The sequence below is a fragment of the Gavia stellata genome, chromosome 5, assembly GCF_030936135.1.
Source record: "Gavia stellata isolate bGavSte3 chromosome 5, bGavSte3.hap2, whole genome shotgun sequence".
NCBI lineage: Eukaryota > Metazoa > Chordata > Aves > Gaviiformes > Gaviidae > Gavia > Gavia stellata.
Genome location: NC_082598.1, coordinates 53,608,037 through 53,626,749, shown reverse-complemented (window position 1 = coordinate 53,626,749; position 18,713 = coordinate 53,608,037). Strand labels below are relative to the sequence as shown.

General features: G+C 46.4%; 1 protein-coding gene across 1 annotated transcript in view; it reads left to right on the top strand.

Annotated features, from left to right (window-relative positions):
* The window catches only part of UNC5C (unc-5 netrin receptor C), a 258,259-nt gene extending 240,625 nt beyond the window's left edge, over nucleotides 1-17,634 (top strand). The window contains exons 11-16 of the mRNA XM_059817715.1: nucleotides 4,783-4,951; nucleotides 7,293-7,526; nucleotides 12,566-12,715; nucleotides 12,952-13,116; nucleotides 17,061-17,239; nucleotides 17,469-17,634. Of these exons, the coding sequence (XP_059673698.1) occupies nucleotides 4,783-4,951; nucleotides 7,293-7,526; nucleotides 12,566-12,715; nucleotides 12,952-13,116; nucleotides 17,061-17,239; nucleotides 17,469-17,634 (1,063 nt within the window). The remainder of the gene's footprint in view (nucleotides 1-4,782; nucleotides 4,952-7,292; nucleotides 7,527-12,565; nucleotides 12,716-12,951; nucleotides 13,117-17,060; nucleotides 17,240-17,468) is intronic.
* The last annotated feature ends 1,079 nt before the right edge of the window (nucleotides 17,635-18,713 follow it).

Below are 18,713 nucleotides of genomic sequence, written 5' to 3'. Positions count from 1 at the left end.
AAAATACAGCCCCAGCAATGAAAGGAGAAACAAAATGTCTTCCCTCTGACTTTTCACTAAGCTGTGTGAAGGGTTGCCATCTGTTGCTATGAGTTAGCCATTCCTCTCCCCCTGCTCCATCCTGTGCTTCCTGAGCTGCTGTGATTGCCTGTAACATCTACGCATGGTGCCAGGGAGCGCAATGTAGGCCCACTGAGGAGCAGAGATTTCTCTAGTTGTGTTCACATCTGCTGTCTGACAGCTACTTTAATGAATATGGTCTGGCTTATTACAGGGAGACAGTTTCAAATGAGTAATCCCATTAAAAACACGAATTTGATTGTGAAGGGACCAGATATAGTGAATGAAAGTTTGTTTGCTTTTAAATAAAAGGTGACTGTTCTTGATAAGCAGTGCGGGATGGGATGACATCTAAAAATATCTGAAGACCTTTCAGTTACTGTTAGTGCCTTTTAATAGCAATGCTAAACAGGGGATGGAATTTTAGTCTCAGTCAGATCTTTGTAAAACAAAAACATCTCTTTTGCCTGCAGTGAAGTGACTTTGGAGTCATACTAGCACAGCTGAATGCTCAGGCCTGTCTAGTAAGTTGTCCCAAGACTGCTGCAAGCCTGAGGTGAAGCACATGTGGATGGGGTTTTTTGGGGTTCTTTTTTGGGTAACTGCTTAAAAATAGGTTCTGGCCCACAATTTTGAAGATGTCTGCTCAAAGATCTTTCTGCTTCAGAGAACTCCCTTGCTCTCTATGCTCCCCTGTGGCTGTGTTTGTGCTGGATCTCCTGCAATCAGAAATCACAATACTTGATTACAACAGGCGCTCGTCTAGGCCAGGCTCCTGGCTTTGCTGGTGCTGCATCACCTGCTCCAGGAAAAGGTAGAAAATTGCTCATAATGAATGACTACACCCTAACCTGTCTTCAGGGGAATTTGTTGTTTACTAATCCCATCAATTAGTGTTGGGTTTATGCCTTGAAGCAGAAAGATTAATATCTCTTGTATAATGTATCTTGTCTACTGCATCTGTTTCTGTTCTCATTAGCTATAGTAAGGCATAATCCTTTTGTTTTAAAATGGAAATTAGAAACAGAGAGAAATAAGAAAAGATCTGTCAAGAGATTTTTGTTCCTTTTTCCTGTCAGTTGTCATAGGGTACCTTTCTGTTGTATGTGGCATTACGTGGTTTAGCCTCATTCCTCCGTGTTTCAGGCGTTTATTTCTGAGATCTTGCTGTGGTCCCTAAACACCCTGCTAACTGCAGTCGCATTAGAGCTGGATAGGAAAGGGAATATCACCTCAGCGTGCTCTGATGTGCCTTGTCCCATGCAGCCCCAGAAATCAGATTTGCTTTTTGCCACTGTGGCACATTACAAGTTGATGCCTGCTGCGTTGCAGTAAGCTCACCTGAGATCTTTTTCCCTTTTATTGCTTTTCTTTGCTACTAAATAACTATGTTTGGAACTTGTTTTGCTCTGGAAGCATGAGCTGCTGTACAATTGCTAGGATTTTATTTCCTACCTAACTTTTTATCCTGTCTGGATCTTTTGCATTATTTTCTGGCTCTCATTGTTACTTGCAATAATTCCTTATTTACTGTTCTCCGTAAATATAATGATTGTGTTGCTATTTACATTGCCTTCCACACTGTGAGTAGAAACCCTGGCCTCACAGTAGTCAGGGAGAGGTTTAGCATTGACTTCAATAGAGCTGGGATTTCACCTATTCAGTGACACTGACCCCTGTTTCACACCACTCGAGACCTTCTCTGCAATTCATTATATCTCAGTTTTTAAAGGCTTAAAGTAGTTAGGTCACTTGCAATTCCCAAACTGCTGAGATGGGTCAGGGTCTGCATGAGGTGGCTGGTGGAGGAGTCATTGGGACCAGCAGCGTTCCTTAACTTCGTGGTGCCGGACTCAGATGCCTCTCTGGTTGGCAACTGGGGACTGCAAAGTCAACCACCCTCGGAGCTGGCCCATTTTTCTGCTCTTCACTCTTCAGAGTCTCCTGTATCGTAAACACCCAGGTCAGGAGCACGCATATCTCATCCACTCGGCAATAAATCTCATAAGTCTGGTGACAAACATGCTGTTTACCAACTTGGGGAAAAAATACTAAGCCTTTCTGTTTTTTGCATGTCCTTTGTATGCTTGTATCTACTTCCCATTGCACTTGCTGACTGTGCAGTCTGGAGTGCCTCTCGACTTCATGTTCTGCATCGTGTTTTATACTTGTGCTAATCGGATATAAAATGTTGCGGCGCAGAATCATGCCCTCCATCAGAGTCCTAGAATTTAACAGCTAACAAAATTTTGTCACGGAGCAGTGACTAAACTTAATTTTGCTTTGAGACAACTTTAGGCTGTATGATTTATCAGTACTGTATTATTTTAATGACCTTTTGGCTTTTTTTAACCGCATGCATTGGTGCTCAGCTTCTTGTCGATTTTAACTCATTTTTCACCTAAAAGACACTGTGTGCATTTTTTTACGGCAATCATGATATATTCCCTGCTATATTTTTTTTGACTGCTGGTTTTGTAATTCAGTCCAAAAAACTATGATAACTTGTGGTTTTTTCCTTCCTTCTTCATGGGTCAGTAGTCTTCTAGATGAAGTTAGGTTAACCATATGATTAAGTCTATAGCTTGTCATATCTGTAGCTTTCCAGACAAATACTGCAATTTTGAAAGATCTTTCTCATAAGACATTATGTTTTTTGAAATTTCTTGAATTAGACTGTAGGAGAGTGTTCAAATATCCGTTAAGGCACAAAGTAGACGACCATTAAAAACCACCACCACACTGTGAATGTTTTTTAAGCTTCTTGTTGCTTCTTACCAAAAAAACCCTGAAGTAAATGAACTCTGAAAGAAGCAACATTTTAGTCAAAAACTGCCCAATGATTTATTCAGTTCAGTCTTGGAAGAGAGTGATCCCTGATCTTCTTAATCTGAAGTCAGGGATCCCTACAGCATGCAAGAGAAGCTGGACTAGTATTACCCTATCTGCTAGTATTTCATTTCTGTTATGTACTGTTTGTTAGGCTAAAATAACAACATAATACATGATAGCTGTCCAGATTGTTGTATTGTACATCTTTTTGAAAGGCAGCTATCGCAGCTGTTTATTTCCAGTCCACGGCTTTTCAGAAACAATTGTTAAATCATTTAGTAAACTCGTCAGTTAATTTCCACAGATGCATATCATCTGGATTTACTGATTTGCACAGATCTAAATTTTTCCACGCCAGACCTTTTTTTTCCTCAAATGTTATAAAAACCTCCCACAACATTTGTAGCAACGAGAGACACTTTTCAGAAGTGCCTTTGTCCCCCTTTGAAAAAGGATTTCTCAAAAGTTTGTCTTTCATTTTCTGTAGGATTAATGGATTATTCAGGGAGAATTAAGGTGGGCAAAATTAGGATATGCCTATGGACATATCTTTGCAATAGCCAGAATAGGTGCAATAAATTGAACATCAAAACAGCTTCTTTCCTGATTTGGCCTCCTTGAAGATGTTATCTAAGTTTACAGCTACTTTTTTTTTTGGTCTTTCTTTTGGTAGAGGCAAAGACTTGCAGAAATAAACAGTATTTAATGTTGGCTCAATTAATTCCACTAAGACCAATCCAGATACAAATACATATTTACAAATAAATGCAACAAGGGTTTGAACCCTTAGCCGGAGCAGAAGATGGGAGGTCCTTTGGGCAGATCTGGAGTTTAAGCGCAGATCACATTGAACACTTTTAATCTCCTGCTTACTGGTTTCTGGATCATGAATTTGTCCTCTGTATTATTTAGGGAGGCAGTTGATGAGGCACATTCAGCTGTATTTGTCATACACCAGATGTCGGGATAGTTAAAGTCACTCATGCTTCCTCTGATTTTTAAGCTCCTCAGCAGTTGGTCTGGAATAGTTTACACATGCGCACACATGCACATGCATGCGCGCGCGCACACACACACTTGTTTACAAACTACAGTGTATGCAATGTATCCTATATATTTATATGATTTCCCATATCACCCATTCCTAGTGACTGGCTGCAAGTGCACTGGACAATACACATATTTTTAACTGAACAGCTCCGGGTTATCATTAGAAATCTCAGGCTTTGTGAATGTGGTTTGCCCTCTGCACTATTCCTTACCATCCCTTCGCCCTTTCTCCCCTGCCGCCAGTGACACCTGCTCCCTGCAGGCATATTTGCAAAAGCCATTCTGGTTGATCTGAATGCCTTTTAAGTAAAATAGAGTATCAGTGGGTTTGGTGATGGCTCTGAACCCAAACTGCACGTCTCAGATGTGCTGTATACCACTTACGAGGTTTCAGACATGCTCGTTAGTTCATTCTCTTCCTTTGTTCTTCAATTTTCTCTGTCCAGACAGTAAATAATTCTCATATGTGGTGCTTACAAGAGCCACTGCTCATTTTTGTATGCTGGTAAGCAACTGCCAAATGCAGCAGTGACTGCATTTCGGGAGTGAGTGAATATGGTCTGCAAGGATCCTTCAGCGCTGGGGGGTGCTCAGCAAGTGTGATCTGTAATTTGCTGCCACCTAAACCTGCATTTTGACAAATGAGTGATATTTAGCAAAAAAAAAAAAAAAAAATTTGGGGATTTGGGAAAAAAAAAAAAGCCAAACCAAACCCACCCATTCTTTGCTTGCACAATCTTTTTATTTTAAGAGAAGGATTTTTTATTTTTACATACCTGAATGTACCTTTTTGCCTTTTTCAACTCACTTAACATAGCCGTCTTTCTGTCCCGTGGGCAGGCCGCCTGTAGAAGACAGCCAAACGCTGCTGACGCCGGTGGTGAGCTGCGGCCCGCCAGGAGCACTGCTAACCCGGCCCGTCATTTTAACCATGCACCACTGCGCGGAACCGAACACGGAGGACTGGCAGATCCAGCTGAAGCACCAGGCTGCCCAGGGGCCGTGGGAGGTGAGGCTCCGGAGCTCCAGCCTGTGTGCTGACTGCGTGCCGGGCTCTCTGCTAAGCCTTTAACTGCCTTTCCGAACCAGGATGCCTGTATTTCGGGTTTTCCGTGGGAGATCCATGGCTGCTGCGGGCGGGCAGGAGTGCACCAGGTAGCTAAGTTGCCCAGTGCCTATAGAAAGATGCTGTCTTGGGGCAGTTTGGTGCCTCCTAGTTCTGGCTTTTTTCCATGAAATAGCCTTCATCGCAGGATTTTGACACTTGAGCTTTTGGTTCTGGCAGGATATTGTGCCGAAGTCATGGGGAGAGAAGGAAGAGAAAAGGCAAAATAAAGAACAGTGGCTGAAAATAATTTCTGACTCGATTCTAGAAATAAGATGATGTTTTTTACAGAGTAGTTTGAACTCCCCTGGTTTATAGTCTGTTTTCAAGAAAGTGAAAATAATGCTGCAAATAAACTCCTGTTTCAGCATCAAGACATTGCCCAGCTTAATAGGATTTACAGGCCTTACTTTTCTTTTCATTTTCCCTCCTAATGTGTTGGTGGAGCATCACTTTGATTCAGTTCATGTGGCTGGAATCCAACTCTGCACCCTGTTAACTCAGGAGCTGCACAAGCGTACTGGGCAGCACAGGCTTGCTGGGAGCCTGGGTGGTTCCTTGCCAGTGGTGCAGCGGGAGGATGCCCTGGGGCAGGGTGGCAGAAGGATCTCCCACTGTAACTGGAGCATAAAGTGATGCTTTCAGCAAGGCTGGGCTGTCCTGGCAGAGCTTTCCTCTCCAGCTCTGTGCTTCTAGGTACCTGCTGCCACCAGTTTGGTCTCACATAATTAATTTGGCAAGGTCACCTTCTCCTACCCATAGGTTTAATGAGGGCAGGGTGGCTTTTGAAGGCATTTGGGCTGAAAGCAGCAAGAGCGCTGTGTCCGCATTGCCTTCTAAAGGCTCTTGCTTTTGTCCCCTGCCTGTGGCACCAGCTCTTCCTCACGCTGGGAGGGAGTGTGCAGCGAACACGGGTCTGTCTCGCCAACTAATCTGCACCCCACCGGCCTGACTCTTGGCACCACACATATGTTCCTTATTTGTGTCTGTGTGTTACTGGCACTTCTTCCTTTTCTCCCCCGTCCTCCTCCTGCCCTTGACAGAGGGGTTGCATCGCCACCGTGCACGCACTCTGGTGCCAGCGCAGCCTCCACAGCATCCACAGGATCCCTGGCCATCACACAGCGATCTTCTTCCTCTGCTCAGTTGTGGAGCAGCTCCTCCAAGCCGAGCCCCGCATGTGCACACACGCGTGCATGCATGCACACCCCTGCAGCATCGCTTGGGGCCAGTGCCCCCTGCCAGAGGCAGTTGCTGGCGTGGCCGTAGGGGAGTGCAGTCAGTGCTGCAGCACCTTGCCCTCCAGAAGGATTGTGCCGCCCCTGCAAACATGGCCCGTTTGCCTTTCCTGAGACGAGGGGGCCTGAGCTTAACACCAAATTTCAGTTGAGCCCACGCTGCTCAGCTGCCAGATGTGTACGTTGTGCTGCAGACCTGCAGGCAGCGGGGGGGAAACAAACGAGTTGTGCCAAGCATCACGTGGCGCGTGGTGGCTGTGCAAGAGGCGGCCGTCATCTGCTGCTGCCTTTTCGCTTCTGCTCTGTTTCAAAGCCATTCGAAGCACCTTGTGTTGCGTGCAGGATATTACACACAGGGTTGAATGGAGAAATTAGCAGGGGAGCTGTTTTCCTTTACGCACAGGGTGGGGAGGTTGTCTGTGTTTGGGCTGTATGTATTTTTTTTCTGCACCCTGCAGTCTCGTCACGGAGGATTATTCTGACAAAGCAGAAGGTGATATTTCATGTAGATGTGGCATTCAGCCATCCTAGAGGTTACTTCCCTTCCTTGAGTTTTTATAATTCCTTACTGTCATGCTTAGGAAGTGAAGGGCAGTTATTTCTTCACCACGCCTGCAACTACTGATGTTAAGTCATGGTCACCAAATGATTAGTTCTGCAATATCTTTTTCAATAAAGTATTGGTGATATTTTCATTATTTGCCGAACTCTGCCCAGGGCTTTAAAAACTGCTGCAGGGCCCAGAGGAAAGAATTACAAGTCTGAGGGGAGTGAGGACAGGAGGAGGTCTCTACCACCATCACCACCACCAGAACCCCAGAGAAATCATCCCCTCCCCATGCCTATACAAGAGAAAAGCTGGAAGCAGGAATTTTAAATCTTGATTAAGCTAAGGTGCAAACAGCAAGGACTTTGTGCATCATCCAGGCTTGAAAGGGGCATTGCTGTCTCAAAGGAGAGCAGCTCTGAGGGGTCGGGAGCTCTAACTTGGCCTCTTTCTCCCTTAGGATGTGGTGGTCGTCGGGGAGGAAAACTTCACCACTCCGTGCTATATCCAGCTGGACCCAGAGGCCTGCCATATCCTGACAGAAACCCTCAGCACGTATGCCTTGGTGGGACAGTCAATCACCAAAGCAGCAGCAAAACGTCTCAAACTGGCCATCTTCGGACCGCTGTCCTGCTCTTCGCTGGAGTACAGCATCCGGGTCTACTGCCTCGATGACACGCAGGATGCACTTAAGGTGGTTGTTGCGCTCCCGCTCGCTTTCCCTCTCCCTCTCCAGCTCTCACAGGACTGCAGTCATAGCGGTGACTAGATCCTCTGCTCTGTTTATTCCTGCTCCCTGGGTTATTCTTCCGATTAGAAGAAGAGCTTGACAACAAGCTGCTGTTTTACAGTTTAATCCCCACACGCTATAAATTGTCCTTTGCATAGGGATCTCACACTATTTTCTGCCCACCAGTCTTTTTTCCTTTGTTTACCTGTATCATATCCTGAATCCTAAGATTTTTGCATTATTAAAAGGCCATAAGGTACACGAGGCTTCATTCATTATTCATGTATTTTTAATGCTAAGTGCCAGCTCCCCAGAGATGGGGAAACATATAAATGCTTCTTTGTAAATAGTTGATAATGATAAAAGAAGCTTCTGGGCTGTTAATTACTGCCTGCTTTCATACTGCTTTATTACACCTCTTCGTGTGCAGCTTTTTGTGTTGGGAATTTGCAACTAAAATAAACCAAAGCTGTTGCTATCTCTAACTATATATAACCTTAACGCTCACTGCGTAATTCTGGCATGCACACAAACACACACTCACTACATACAGATGAGCAGATAGATAACCATACTTGCTATTTCTCTTTATAAATACCTGTATTTATACAGATGGTATCTATAATAGATGCACTCATGAAATATGTAGCTCCAACTGCACGTGTAAGAATGGAGGTTATTAAAAGGTAGGGTTTTTTTTCTTTAATCGTAGCCAGTGCAACTTCCCAAATGACTCTTTGCAGCAAAACGAGTTCAAAGCCTGACTCTAAGCAGAGTCATCCTGGTGCTGTATATGCTTTTGATTCTTCAGCTCCAGGTGGGATTTATTGGGATACAAACCTACATACACTGGCTGGGCGATGTTTGTGTTTTACAGAGCAGTGACTTCCATCACTGCGAACGGCAAGCTCCGTTTTCCTCCCCAATACTATCTGATATCAAGGCTTGCCTGCCTGGCCTTTGCTGGGGGGATACTCTTTCGCTCTCTGTAAGAAAGGCAGTAAAGTCTAAGGGTTGAAGCAGGCGCACCGTGACTTCAGCATGGTTTTGTCTGTACAGGGCTGGGGAGCTTAGCCTCTGTCAATGCGTTGGTGTTATCAGGATTTTAGAAGCAATTATTTTCCCCAGTCTTATTTCCCTTTTGTTTTTCCTCTTTAAAAAAAGTGAAAAGGGTCTTTCATAGCGATCAAGCTTCAGAAGTCCTGATGGTTTTATGCCTGTGCTGCATAATACAATTTTCCACGGGTTTATCAAGGCCTGAGGTAATAATAAGTGACTCAGAGGTGCCTTGGACAGACAGCTAATGCAGTCAGAGCTGGGGGAATCCAATTAGGTGTTACTCAAGAGCTGTTGGTTCGTTTCTAATAGACTGTGGGGAGCGTTGTGAGGTAAAGTTAATCCGATACGGTGCAATAGCAGAAGGGATCGGGAGAGGCACTGAGCAACATGGAGGGACCATCTTTCACCTGAGAAACTGTAGCCAGCGTTTGGGAGGGGAGCAGGCCAGTCCTTGGGCTTCTGCTGCAGGTAGACCCCAAAGCGAGCTTGTAATTTGGTGAGGAAAGGTGAGCAGAAAGTTGGGTGGCCACTGTCCCACTCGTACCTACTGCTTTTTTACAGCAAAGTGCATGCATTTTAATTTTCTTCTTTTGTGGCACGTCTACCCCAAGACTGGAAGGCCACCCATGGGGTTCAAGATCCAGCTAGCTGGTGGTTTACAGGAGGACAAGCACACATACTTGCTGACCACAAACTCTTATGAACGTATCAATTGCATTTTTCTGGAAATGAAAGGTCTGGGGAAGGAGAAGGTTTAAGAAAAACAAAGTTAGTAAACCAGCTGTAGATGAAAGGGTTGAGCATGGACCAGTGTGTATGAACCAGCATGTACAAACCAGCCCTGTGCGATGGTGTCGTGTAGACTCAAACTGTGACAATTTAGAAAGAAAAAAAAGGTTGGAGTGTTTGCCACGTGCTTTCACAACATCTGGCACCGCAGCAGCCCCGGCCGTGCCGGGAGGAGGTCCTTGGCACTGCAGTATTGCCACAGGGGAGGCACTCACCAGGCAATTACCACTGGCTGTGTGGGACAAGGCATGCAGACAGGACTGAGCCAGTGGGTTCTGAGGTTAAAAGTAATTTGGAGAGGGTGGGAAAGTTGTAGGCAGCAAGCGAGGCACCAGCTGCACCGTCTTGGTGTCTTGGGGCTGGCTGCTCCAGGCAAGGCATGGCAAGGGGAGGGAAGAGCAGCATAAGATGTTCCCATATTAGGATGTCTGAGGTTTGGAAGAGCCTTTGTAGGGGATTATGTGTTTATTTTAATAGGTGACTGAATGCATTCTGTTATTATTTACAACTAGGAATGAGTGTGCCATATGCTGAATGTGTCCTAACAGCCTAACAGTCAAAGGAAGACAAGCAGTTGCGGTATAAAACACAGTGCTGTATTTATCCAGCAGGCTTTTCTTCTCATCATGCAGAGTAAGCGCTCGCTGCCAAACTGCCAGCGCCTGCAGTACAGTAGGGAAGTTTAATGACTTGTCATCAATAAGGGCTTGGTTATTGTGGGAGCAGCTTGGTGGGGTTCCTGGGGGCTATGGAGCAGTGGGCTCAGCGCTGATCACATGTGCAGCATCCGCTGTCCCGCAGGGTCCCGAGCCACCTGTATGGGATGTTCACAAGAACACTTTCTGGGGAAGGGCAAGGGTAGTGACGACCTTGAGCACTGGCCTCTTTTTTAAGGCAATTTTGCACTTAGAGCAGGATGCCCGAACTAGTATGCTGTAAAAAAAGAAAGTAGTAATACGATAACTATAAAGAAATCCAGCTGCTTTATTCTCATCTGTTTATTCACATATGGCTTTGACATTGAGGTATATGAGCTGTGTGTGACAGTGTGGTGGGGGCTGAGCAGCCTCGCACACTGGGGGCAAGTGAATGATTTCAGGCTGTAGCAGGGTGGCATCCCCCAACCCGCCTCCGGCTGCACAGTGACTGTCCTCCAAAAGAAAGGAAAAAAGGCATAACAGGCATGTGATCTTCTCTCAGTTATTTAATGCATATTTTTCCCTCTAACGGAGAAAGGCAATGGCTTACACTAATCACTGTTGCTTGTTTTTGCCCCATTAATGAGGAAACCCTTTCCGAATACAGGTTGTGGTTTTCCTGGTGGCACTGATGATGGAGCAATGCGTTACGCTGCTCCTTCTCCTAGGAAGGGCGTAAGGGCATAAGTCCCAGCTCACAGGGGTGGTGAGAGGCTATGGGGAGGGTGGCCGGTGCACAGGGCGAGCAACATGCAGCTCAGGTTTCGGCTCAGGAGAGCACAGAGGTGCCAGCCAGCAGGATAAGTGCTGCTCTAAATAAAATGCTGTATGGCTAGAGCCAGCCTGCAGGTCTGAAGGGCTGTGGGAGTCATGGCTCCTAATTAATTCTGAATTAATTAGCTGAGTGGCATGGGAGAAGCATGCGCTCACTGCTCAATATCCTCCAGTTGGAGCATGTCGAGGGGCTACGGTGAACAAGGGCAGTTACCAAAAGTGGGATATTGAAACTAGACACCCAGACCTGGTGGGTGGGATGGTGCAGCATCACACTGCAGTGTTTTCCCCCACAGTAGCATGGCTCCCAGGGCTGGCACTGCATGGGCAGGAGCGGTCGTTCGGCCCCCGCACCCCACGTGCCTGAGAGGTGGCATCTACAATTAGCTCATGCAGTGCCACAAGTCATCTTCTGGCCCTTCCAGGGAGGTAATTTGGACGTAATGAAGATCTACAGTAATCAGATAATTACTATCGATTGCTCTTTAGACATCTTGATGAGGTAATTAGGGGGCGCTGGAAAGAAGCTGGAACTGATTCATTGGCATAACCTTAATCTAAAATGTTTCCTACTTTTGTTTCTTTTCCTGTAATGGCTGATAAACAAACATCATTTTAGCTTCAGGATCTGCCTGGTACTGGGCTCGCCAGGGACTAGGACTTTTCTTTTTTGCTAACCAGATCCTGAAAGGGATCAAGAGTAGCTTGTTTTGACTTAGCTAAAATGGAGGCTCCTTTAGTTGGCCTGGGATAGCATCCTGGTTTCATGTGCCCACATACTCCTTGAGCATGCTCACTCTCTACATGATTGGCTTTGGCCACATGAGACTGCTTGGTTGGTTGGCTCTTGTAATTAAATAGGACTGAATCTGGCTGTGTTGCTTTCTAATGGGGCTCACGTAGGTGCCTTTGTACTTGGTTCTTCATGTGGACTACTGTTAGGCTGTTTGTAGGCAACGGTCCACTGTGGTCTCATTAGTTACAGGCATATATTTGTTTTTAGCTGCAGAAAATGACCAGACGCTTGGCTTACTAGCTTTTAATTACAAGATCAATATTTCAGTAACCCTGAACCTATGTATTCATAAGTACAAAATGCTCCATCACAGTGTCTTGCTCTTGTTTTGATAGCATCTCGCTTGACAGTTAGTCTCAGAGTAGGAATCTGTTATCATCTCCTGTACTGCTCTGTCAAGGAGCAGTTTGCCAGGAGGCCACAAGCTGAAGGACCAGCAGTATGCACAGATCCTATATCAGCAGGATCTATGCAAATAAGAGCTTCCAAAAAGCAAAATAGTAAAGCAACCATTAGATGTCCAGTTTGGTGAGCAATGGAGAAGACTGATATATTTCCATATTCAAACAGTGCCTGTATGCAAAGTCTTTGTATTCAATATAATTGCATGCAATTAAGCCTTCTGCTTATAGGACATGTCAGATAATGGTGTGTCTCCCAGGGAAGACATGGGTGCCTGCATCCCTGCTGGGCTGCTGCTGTATGATGAGGGCAAGGGGGTTATCTGAGATCCACTAGTACAATTCAGGTTCACAGGGAAACACAACTCTGCATTTTTTTCTGTATTACACAAGCTACAGCATTTACAGCAGTTAATCTTGAGGAATCAGAGGTGTACTGTCTCGATGAAATGTGACTATTTTCTTCTTGTTATCACAATACTGCAGGAGGTCCTCCAGCTTGAGCGGCAGATGGGCGGGCAGCTTTTGGAGGAACCCAAAGCTTTGCATTTTAAGGGAAGCACCCACAACCTCCGCCTGTCCATTCATGACATTGCCCACTCTCTCTGGAAGAGCAAACTGCTGGCTAAATACCAGGTGAGCATCACAAACCATTCAGATTGGATCCTAGCAGCGAGGCTTAAAGAAATACAGTGACACACAGGGGTGTTTAAAGAACACCAGGTGCCAGACTGCAGTGCCGTGGACCTTTCTTTTCCTGGACCACTTGCAGTGACAGTAGCACGGAGCCCATGGCCTCTGGTCCTATAGCTTCCATGCCCTGGTCCTGCATGCTTCCCTGACTATACTGGTTTTTTGCTTTCCTCCTGCAGGAGATTCCTTTTTACCACATCTGGAGTGGATGCCAGAGGAACCTGCACTGCACCTTCACACTGGAAAGGTTCAGCCTGAATACCCTGGAGCTGGTATGCAAACTCTGCGTGCGGCAGGTTGAAGGAGAAGGGCAGATCTTCCAGCTCAACTGCTCCGTCTCAGAGGTAAATGGCATCGGTGCACTTCTCTGTCCTACTGCAGGAACGTGGGAGAGCTAAGGAGGTATATCCTTTCCCATTGCTACCTCTTTAGTGCTTCCTATTTTCCTCCTGACTGCTGGGGTGGACATAAGGGATGCATTAAGTAATTGCTTTGTATCTCCTGTTGCATTTTCCCTCAGTTTCTCTCATCTGGAAGGGAGCATCCCCCTTCAAGGGAGGGAGGAGGGCAGCTATGGTCTCCCAGCTAGTGCCACCTTTCTGTGTCTCTGTGGAGGAGCTCTTTGCCTACCACTCCCTAAAGTATCTCGCAAAGCACTGCATGGTCCTGTTTCCTGGCAGTGCACAAGACCGTCATGCCTGACATTTCCCTGGAGAGGGAGAAAGGAGAATAGGAAAATGTCATTGCTATATGTTTGCATGAGACACTCCACTCCGATCCCACATAATAACTGCTGTGCAGAGGGAATATCAGATGGTGTAGTTGCAGCAGACTTTTCTCATCAGATTTTGCTGCTGCTACAGATCCTGACTATTATCTTCGACAATTTTTCTTTTGATGGCTGACATTTTCCAGTAGAAAAACGATCATAAGTTTTGGAGCATTTTTGCTTATGCTACATAGCAAGCACCTGGAGAATTTTCACTCCTTGGGGCAGTCAAGCTTAGGGCTGAGAAACCAAGTAACACGTTCAGGTGTGAAGTGGCACTGAATTTGCTGGGGGGTTTTATGCCTGGTACCCTCGGCGGCTACGAAGAGCAGGCTCTGAGGCAGCAATTGCTGCTGGCTGATTTGGGAAAGGGCTGGGAGACCACAGACAAAAGTTACTTGAGCTGCAGGGCCCCGATGGTGTGCGCCATTACCCATAACATCTGCTTGGTTAGTGGGTGTAAAGTTCCATATTCAGCTGGGGACTACACAGCATTAAAGACAGATGGTAAAACAAGTATCATAAACAATTATTGTAATAAGTGCTGCATTGAGGTAATCTCTAATTTAACCTCGCAGCAAAAGAACTGAGAGTAACTTTAATGAAATGCAAGTATACACTATAATCATCTTCAGCTGCTTGTGTGTAATAGGGCCTGGTAATAGATTCAGAGGGAACAGGATAATATTCTTGTCTTGTGCTGTGATCCCATCCATCAGTGATGAATAGAGGGAGGGAATAATACCACCGCTATCAAGGCTGCCTACTGCAAAATTGCTCCTCCTGGTTGACACGTAGTGATGTTCCTGAGCCCAAGTGAGGGGCAGGAGGACCTTGGGCTGCTAAGCACTGGCATACAGGGTCAACTTTGTTACTAGAAACACCCCTAACACTCAGCTGGTTTGATGACAAAAGTTACTTGGAAGTGTAGTAACAGCAACCTGGAAACTGATGTGTATGCCTCCAGAGGCATAAGAGGAAGGGGTTGGTGTGATAAAGACCAGGCAACAGGAAACCTTAGCTGTGGTTCCTCACCTTTTCTTCTGGTGACGTGACTGACATCATGTAAGGGTGTGTTTTGGTCTCTGCTTTCAGATGGTGTCTGGTTTGGTTTGCTTCTGGTGATTTCAAATTGTGCACATTATTCCCTTCTTGTGGGGGAGGCAGGCAGCTAGTGGTTAGGTGTTGCAGGACTGTACTGGCACTTTTCTTCATTGCTGGAGCTGCTTCTCTGCCTCTGTCACCCTGTGATAAAAATATAGTAACAGTGTCCTGCATCCTCCCTTCATGGGCTTTCTTTTTTGTCCCCTGTAAGGGATGTAAAACTTCTGCAGATTAAACTTATTCTGGCTTTATACAGTGTCTTCCACTGGGACTTCAAAAATACAAAATGAGTGCCAAAAAATGCAAATTTGTGAGGCCAGAGGAAGAGTGTGATAAAGGTCTCCCACTCTTTGTTTTTGAAGCCCCTTTTTATCTTGTACTATTGGTACTCACCCCAAAGAGCCCCAGGGCACTGCCACGGATACCCGGCCTCCCTCTGCAGCCATCGTGACGCACCTGGGGCAGCAGGCCACCTCCAGAGCCGGGGCAGCGCTGCCGCAATGTGTCGCTTGCATCCCTTGGCCCAGAATAAAAAAGGAAGATTGTCCGTCTGCGCTGCCACCAGTCACCACCCTACAGCCGCTTCTGAGCTGCCAGCGGGTGAGGCTGCGGGCAGCAGCGGTGGCGTGCGGGTGGTTTTGCCGGCTCCTGGGCAGCCCCTGCTGCCAGGCAGTCGGAGGACAGTAGGTCGCTGTCGGAAGCGGTGTGCTTGGGGCGGCCGCTCTGCGATGCAGGGCCGTGGCGCCCAGATAGGGATGCTGCATTCGGCGCTGCTTTGGGCACATTCACTGAGGACATTACTGTGTGGCATAAACCTTCCTTGGTTAGAAGTGTCACTGAGCGCCTAAAATGCCATTTAAAAAAAAAAAAAAAAAGGCAAAACAATGCATATTTATAGAGTAGAAAAGAATTAATTGGTGTGGATAGAAGAGTGGAGGCAAAAGAGGTTTAATTCTGTTCATTGCTTATGGATACTGGCTCTCTCCTTTCTATCTCTGCGTACATTTTTGGGGGCTGACTCTGAGCATCTCCAACAAGCTTGCTGGGGAATTTGTGACGGCAGCTTAAGCCAGGCATTACCTGGTTTTGAGACAGTTTCAGGTTTTACAGGGCCTTCCCAGCAGCCAGCTTGACACGAAGCAACAAGACAGCTCACAGAGGAGAAAACAAATTGACGTTTAACGATGAGTCTTTTGCACGGATGTTTCTGGCTGCCCCGGGCTGTGACTTGGGCAGAGGCGGAGATGAAGCAGCTCCCCTGTTTCTGCCAGCCCGGCCTCAGGCCTGTCATGCTGCAAAGGAGAGCAATTGAGAAGGCGGGTGAGAGGCATGAAAGGAGACCCAGCCCTGCTTGCCACTTTTTCCATCGCGTGCTGGAGGTGACAAGTGCTGCATCTGAGAGCAGTGTCCCCGCGGCACGGTCAGGCGGCAGTCAGTGTGGAGGGGGTTTGGTGGGGCTTTCAGCCGCCCTGCAGCACCTCGCCGTTCCAAAGCAAACCCAACCATCCAAACTGACCAACTACCCTGGTCCTACCAGCTCCTGAGCCCCTCTTTCTACCCACCTGTGGGGGCTAAATCCTTCCAGGCCAAGGAAGAGGTAAAATCCTTGCCCAGAAGAGCCAACCGCTTATTTCTCCCAGCGGGGCCACATTACAGCTGTGTCATGGGGAGCCTCCCAGCTGGGAGGACCTCATCAGAGAGTGCCAACCCCGTACCCACAGGGGACAGGCTGGCTTTGGAGGTGACTTTCCCCTTGAAACACTGCTGCCACTGCTTTTGAGCACAGTGCTGGTCTTGGGGAGGAAGGCGAGGGCTGCTTCCCCCCACCGCGCACGCTCCATCTATCTCCAGCACAGAATTAAAGCTGCGTGAAAATGAAGGATCAGCTTGTGCCTGGGGCAGTATTAACCGTCTCTCTGTGGTCTGCCCAGCATCAGAGGCTTCAGAGAGCACTGGTGCTGCCAAAGGAATGTCAGCGGCATGAGCCCAGTGCTGGTTCTGGGTGGGGTGGGAGGCTTGGTGGGCTGCTGGGAAGGGGCTCCTGCCAGCCACCCTGTTCTGCCCTAGGAGTAGCAATTGCCTCTGAAATGTGTCAAAAAGTGCCTGATCTTTTGTTATTTCCAGTAAGTGATTAATTAAGCTGTGCTCAATTTTGTCCAGCCATAGTAATCTTCACCCTAAAAAAAAAAAGGGGGGGAAAAAAAAAACCTGCTGTCTACCCAAAGTCAGTTATAAATATTTCTCTTTTTTAGCTGACTAACATCATAAACGCTTGATGAGCAGAGAGCTGCTCCCTCTAATGCAAGTAAAAGCACTGAGTCTCAGAGGATACACTTGTATATACTACAATCATCTCTGCACTCAGTAACAAAACTTCTGGGGTTTTGGGTTTTTTTGCTTTCTTTCCAACCTCAGGAACCTGCTGGCATTGATTATCCTCCTATGGACTCGGCAGGCACCATCACCACCATAGTAGGGCCCAGTGCTTTCAGCATTCCCCTCCCGATAAGGCAGAAGCTGTGCAGCAGCCTGGATGCACCCCAGACCAGGGGCCACGACTGGCGGATGCTGGCCCACAAGCTGAAACTGGACAGGTGAGTGGGGCTGCCTATGCCTGGTCGGGCGGCGAAGCCTCCTGGGAAGGATGTGCAAAGGGGTCCTGGTGAAGACGAGTGACAGCAGATGTGTCTACAGACCGGTCAGACTGACCACACAGGAGATGAGCACCTTGACAGCACCAGTAATGGGGATGGGCTGAAATCATACAAATTCAGATAGCCTTCATGCAGCTGAAAAAATGAGTTTCCTTTTGGCTTGTTGCAGGTACCTAAATTATTTTGCTACGAAATCGAGTCCCACCGGGGTGATCCTGGATCTCTGGGAAGCCCAGAATTTCCCTGACGGCAACCTGAGCATGCTGGCGGCAGTTCTTGAAGAAATGGGAAGACACGAAACCGTTGTTTCTTTGGCAGCAGAAGGAAATTACTGACGCAGCCTTGGTGTGAACAGGAAGGACAGACGCGGGGAGTGGTAATGCCCTGTTACTACAAACGAGAATTGAAACGAAAACCCAGACCAATGAGTTACACAAGAGACATTTCAGAGAAGCAAGCAAGCAAACAAACAAAAAGAAAAACAGCCCTGACCTTCACACGTGCTCTCCTTGTACATTATCACAGGATCTAAAAGAAATCATGCAAAGTTGTACCTTGAAAATATAAATCAACCTAATGTTCCTCTCGGCTTGGCTGTACACTGCTTGGTACAGGATTTTACAGTTTCCTAGGAAACGCTTTTTATTGCTATCCAGATATATGGATAAACTTTCTTAACAATCCCAGTTTCTATGGATGTTGTTTACATCAAATTCTGGACAGGGGTAAGGAGACTGTCCATGGCTCTTTATATTTTTTGTTTAAAGCCATTCTAGACAAGGCTATGGACAGTTGGTTGTGGCTATTTCAGCAGCTTATTGGTTTCTGGTGAATTCAAATTTTGGCTACAATTCTGCACATCGATTGTCTCACAGTGATCCTCCTGTCATTGTTCTGTTTCCTAGACCTACCTGTAAAAAAAGAAAAAAAACAACAAGAAAATCAGAGTTTAAGAGGTGTGCATCTGGAAAGCAGGTACTCTGGGTGCTAAGCAGGAACACATGTAATGTCCCTTTCCTTCTCCGATCAAGTCCCACTGAGCCTGTGTGGAGAATAGCTGTAAGACAGTGAGGAACATAGGATCGGAGTTAATTTTCAATTCACACTGTAACAACACCCTTTCTACACCTTTGCGATATGAGGGGGGCCAGATATGCAATTCAGAGTGGTTAGGGGGAAAAAAAGGAAACCCAGAAAAAAATAAAAAAGAGCAGTTGCTATGATAATTATTTACTAATTAGTATCTAGTGCAAGGATTATAATTATTATTATAATTATTATTATTATTACCATTATTACTTTATTTCTAATTTTGTCAGCAGCAGAATGAATCATTCACGTTTTTATGGAACCTGTTGTCCCCTTCCTGAAGGTCTTCTAAGACGTGTCCCTGTAGATGCTGGCTGTCCTTCCC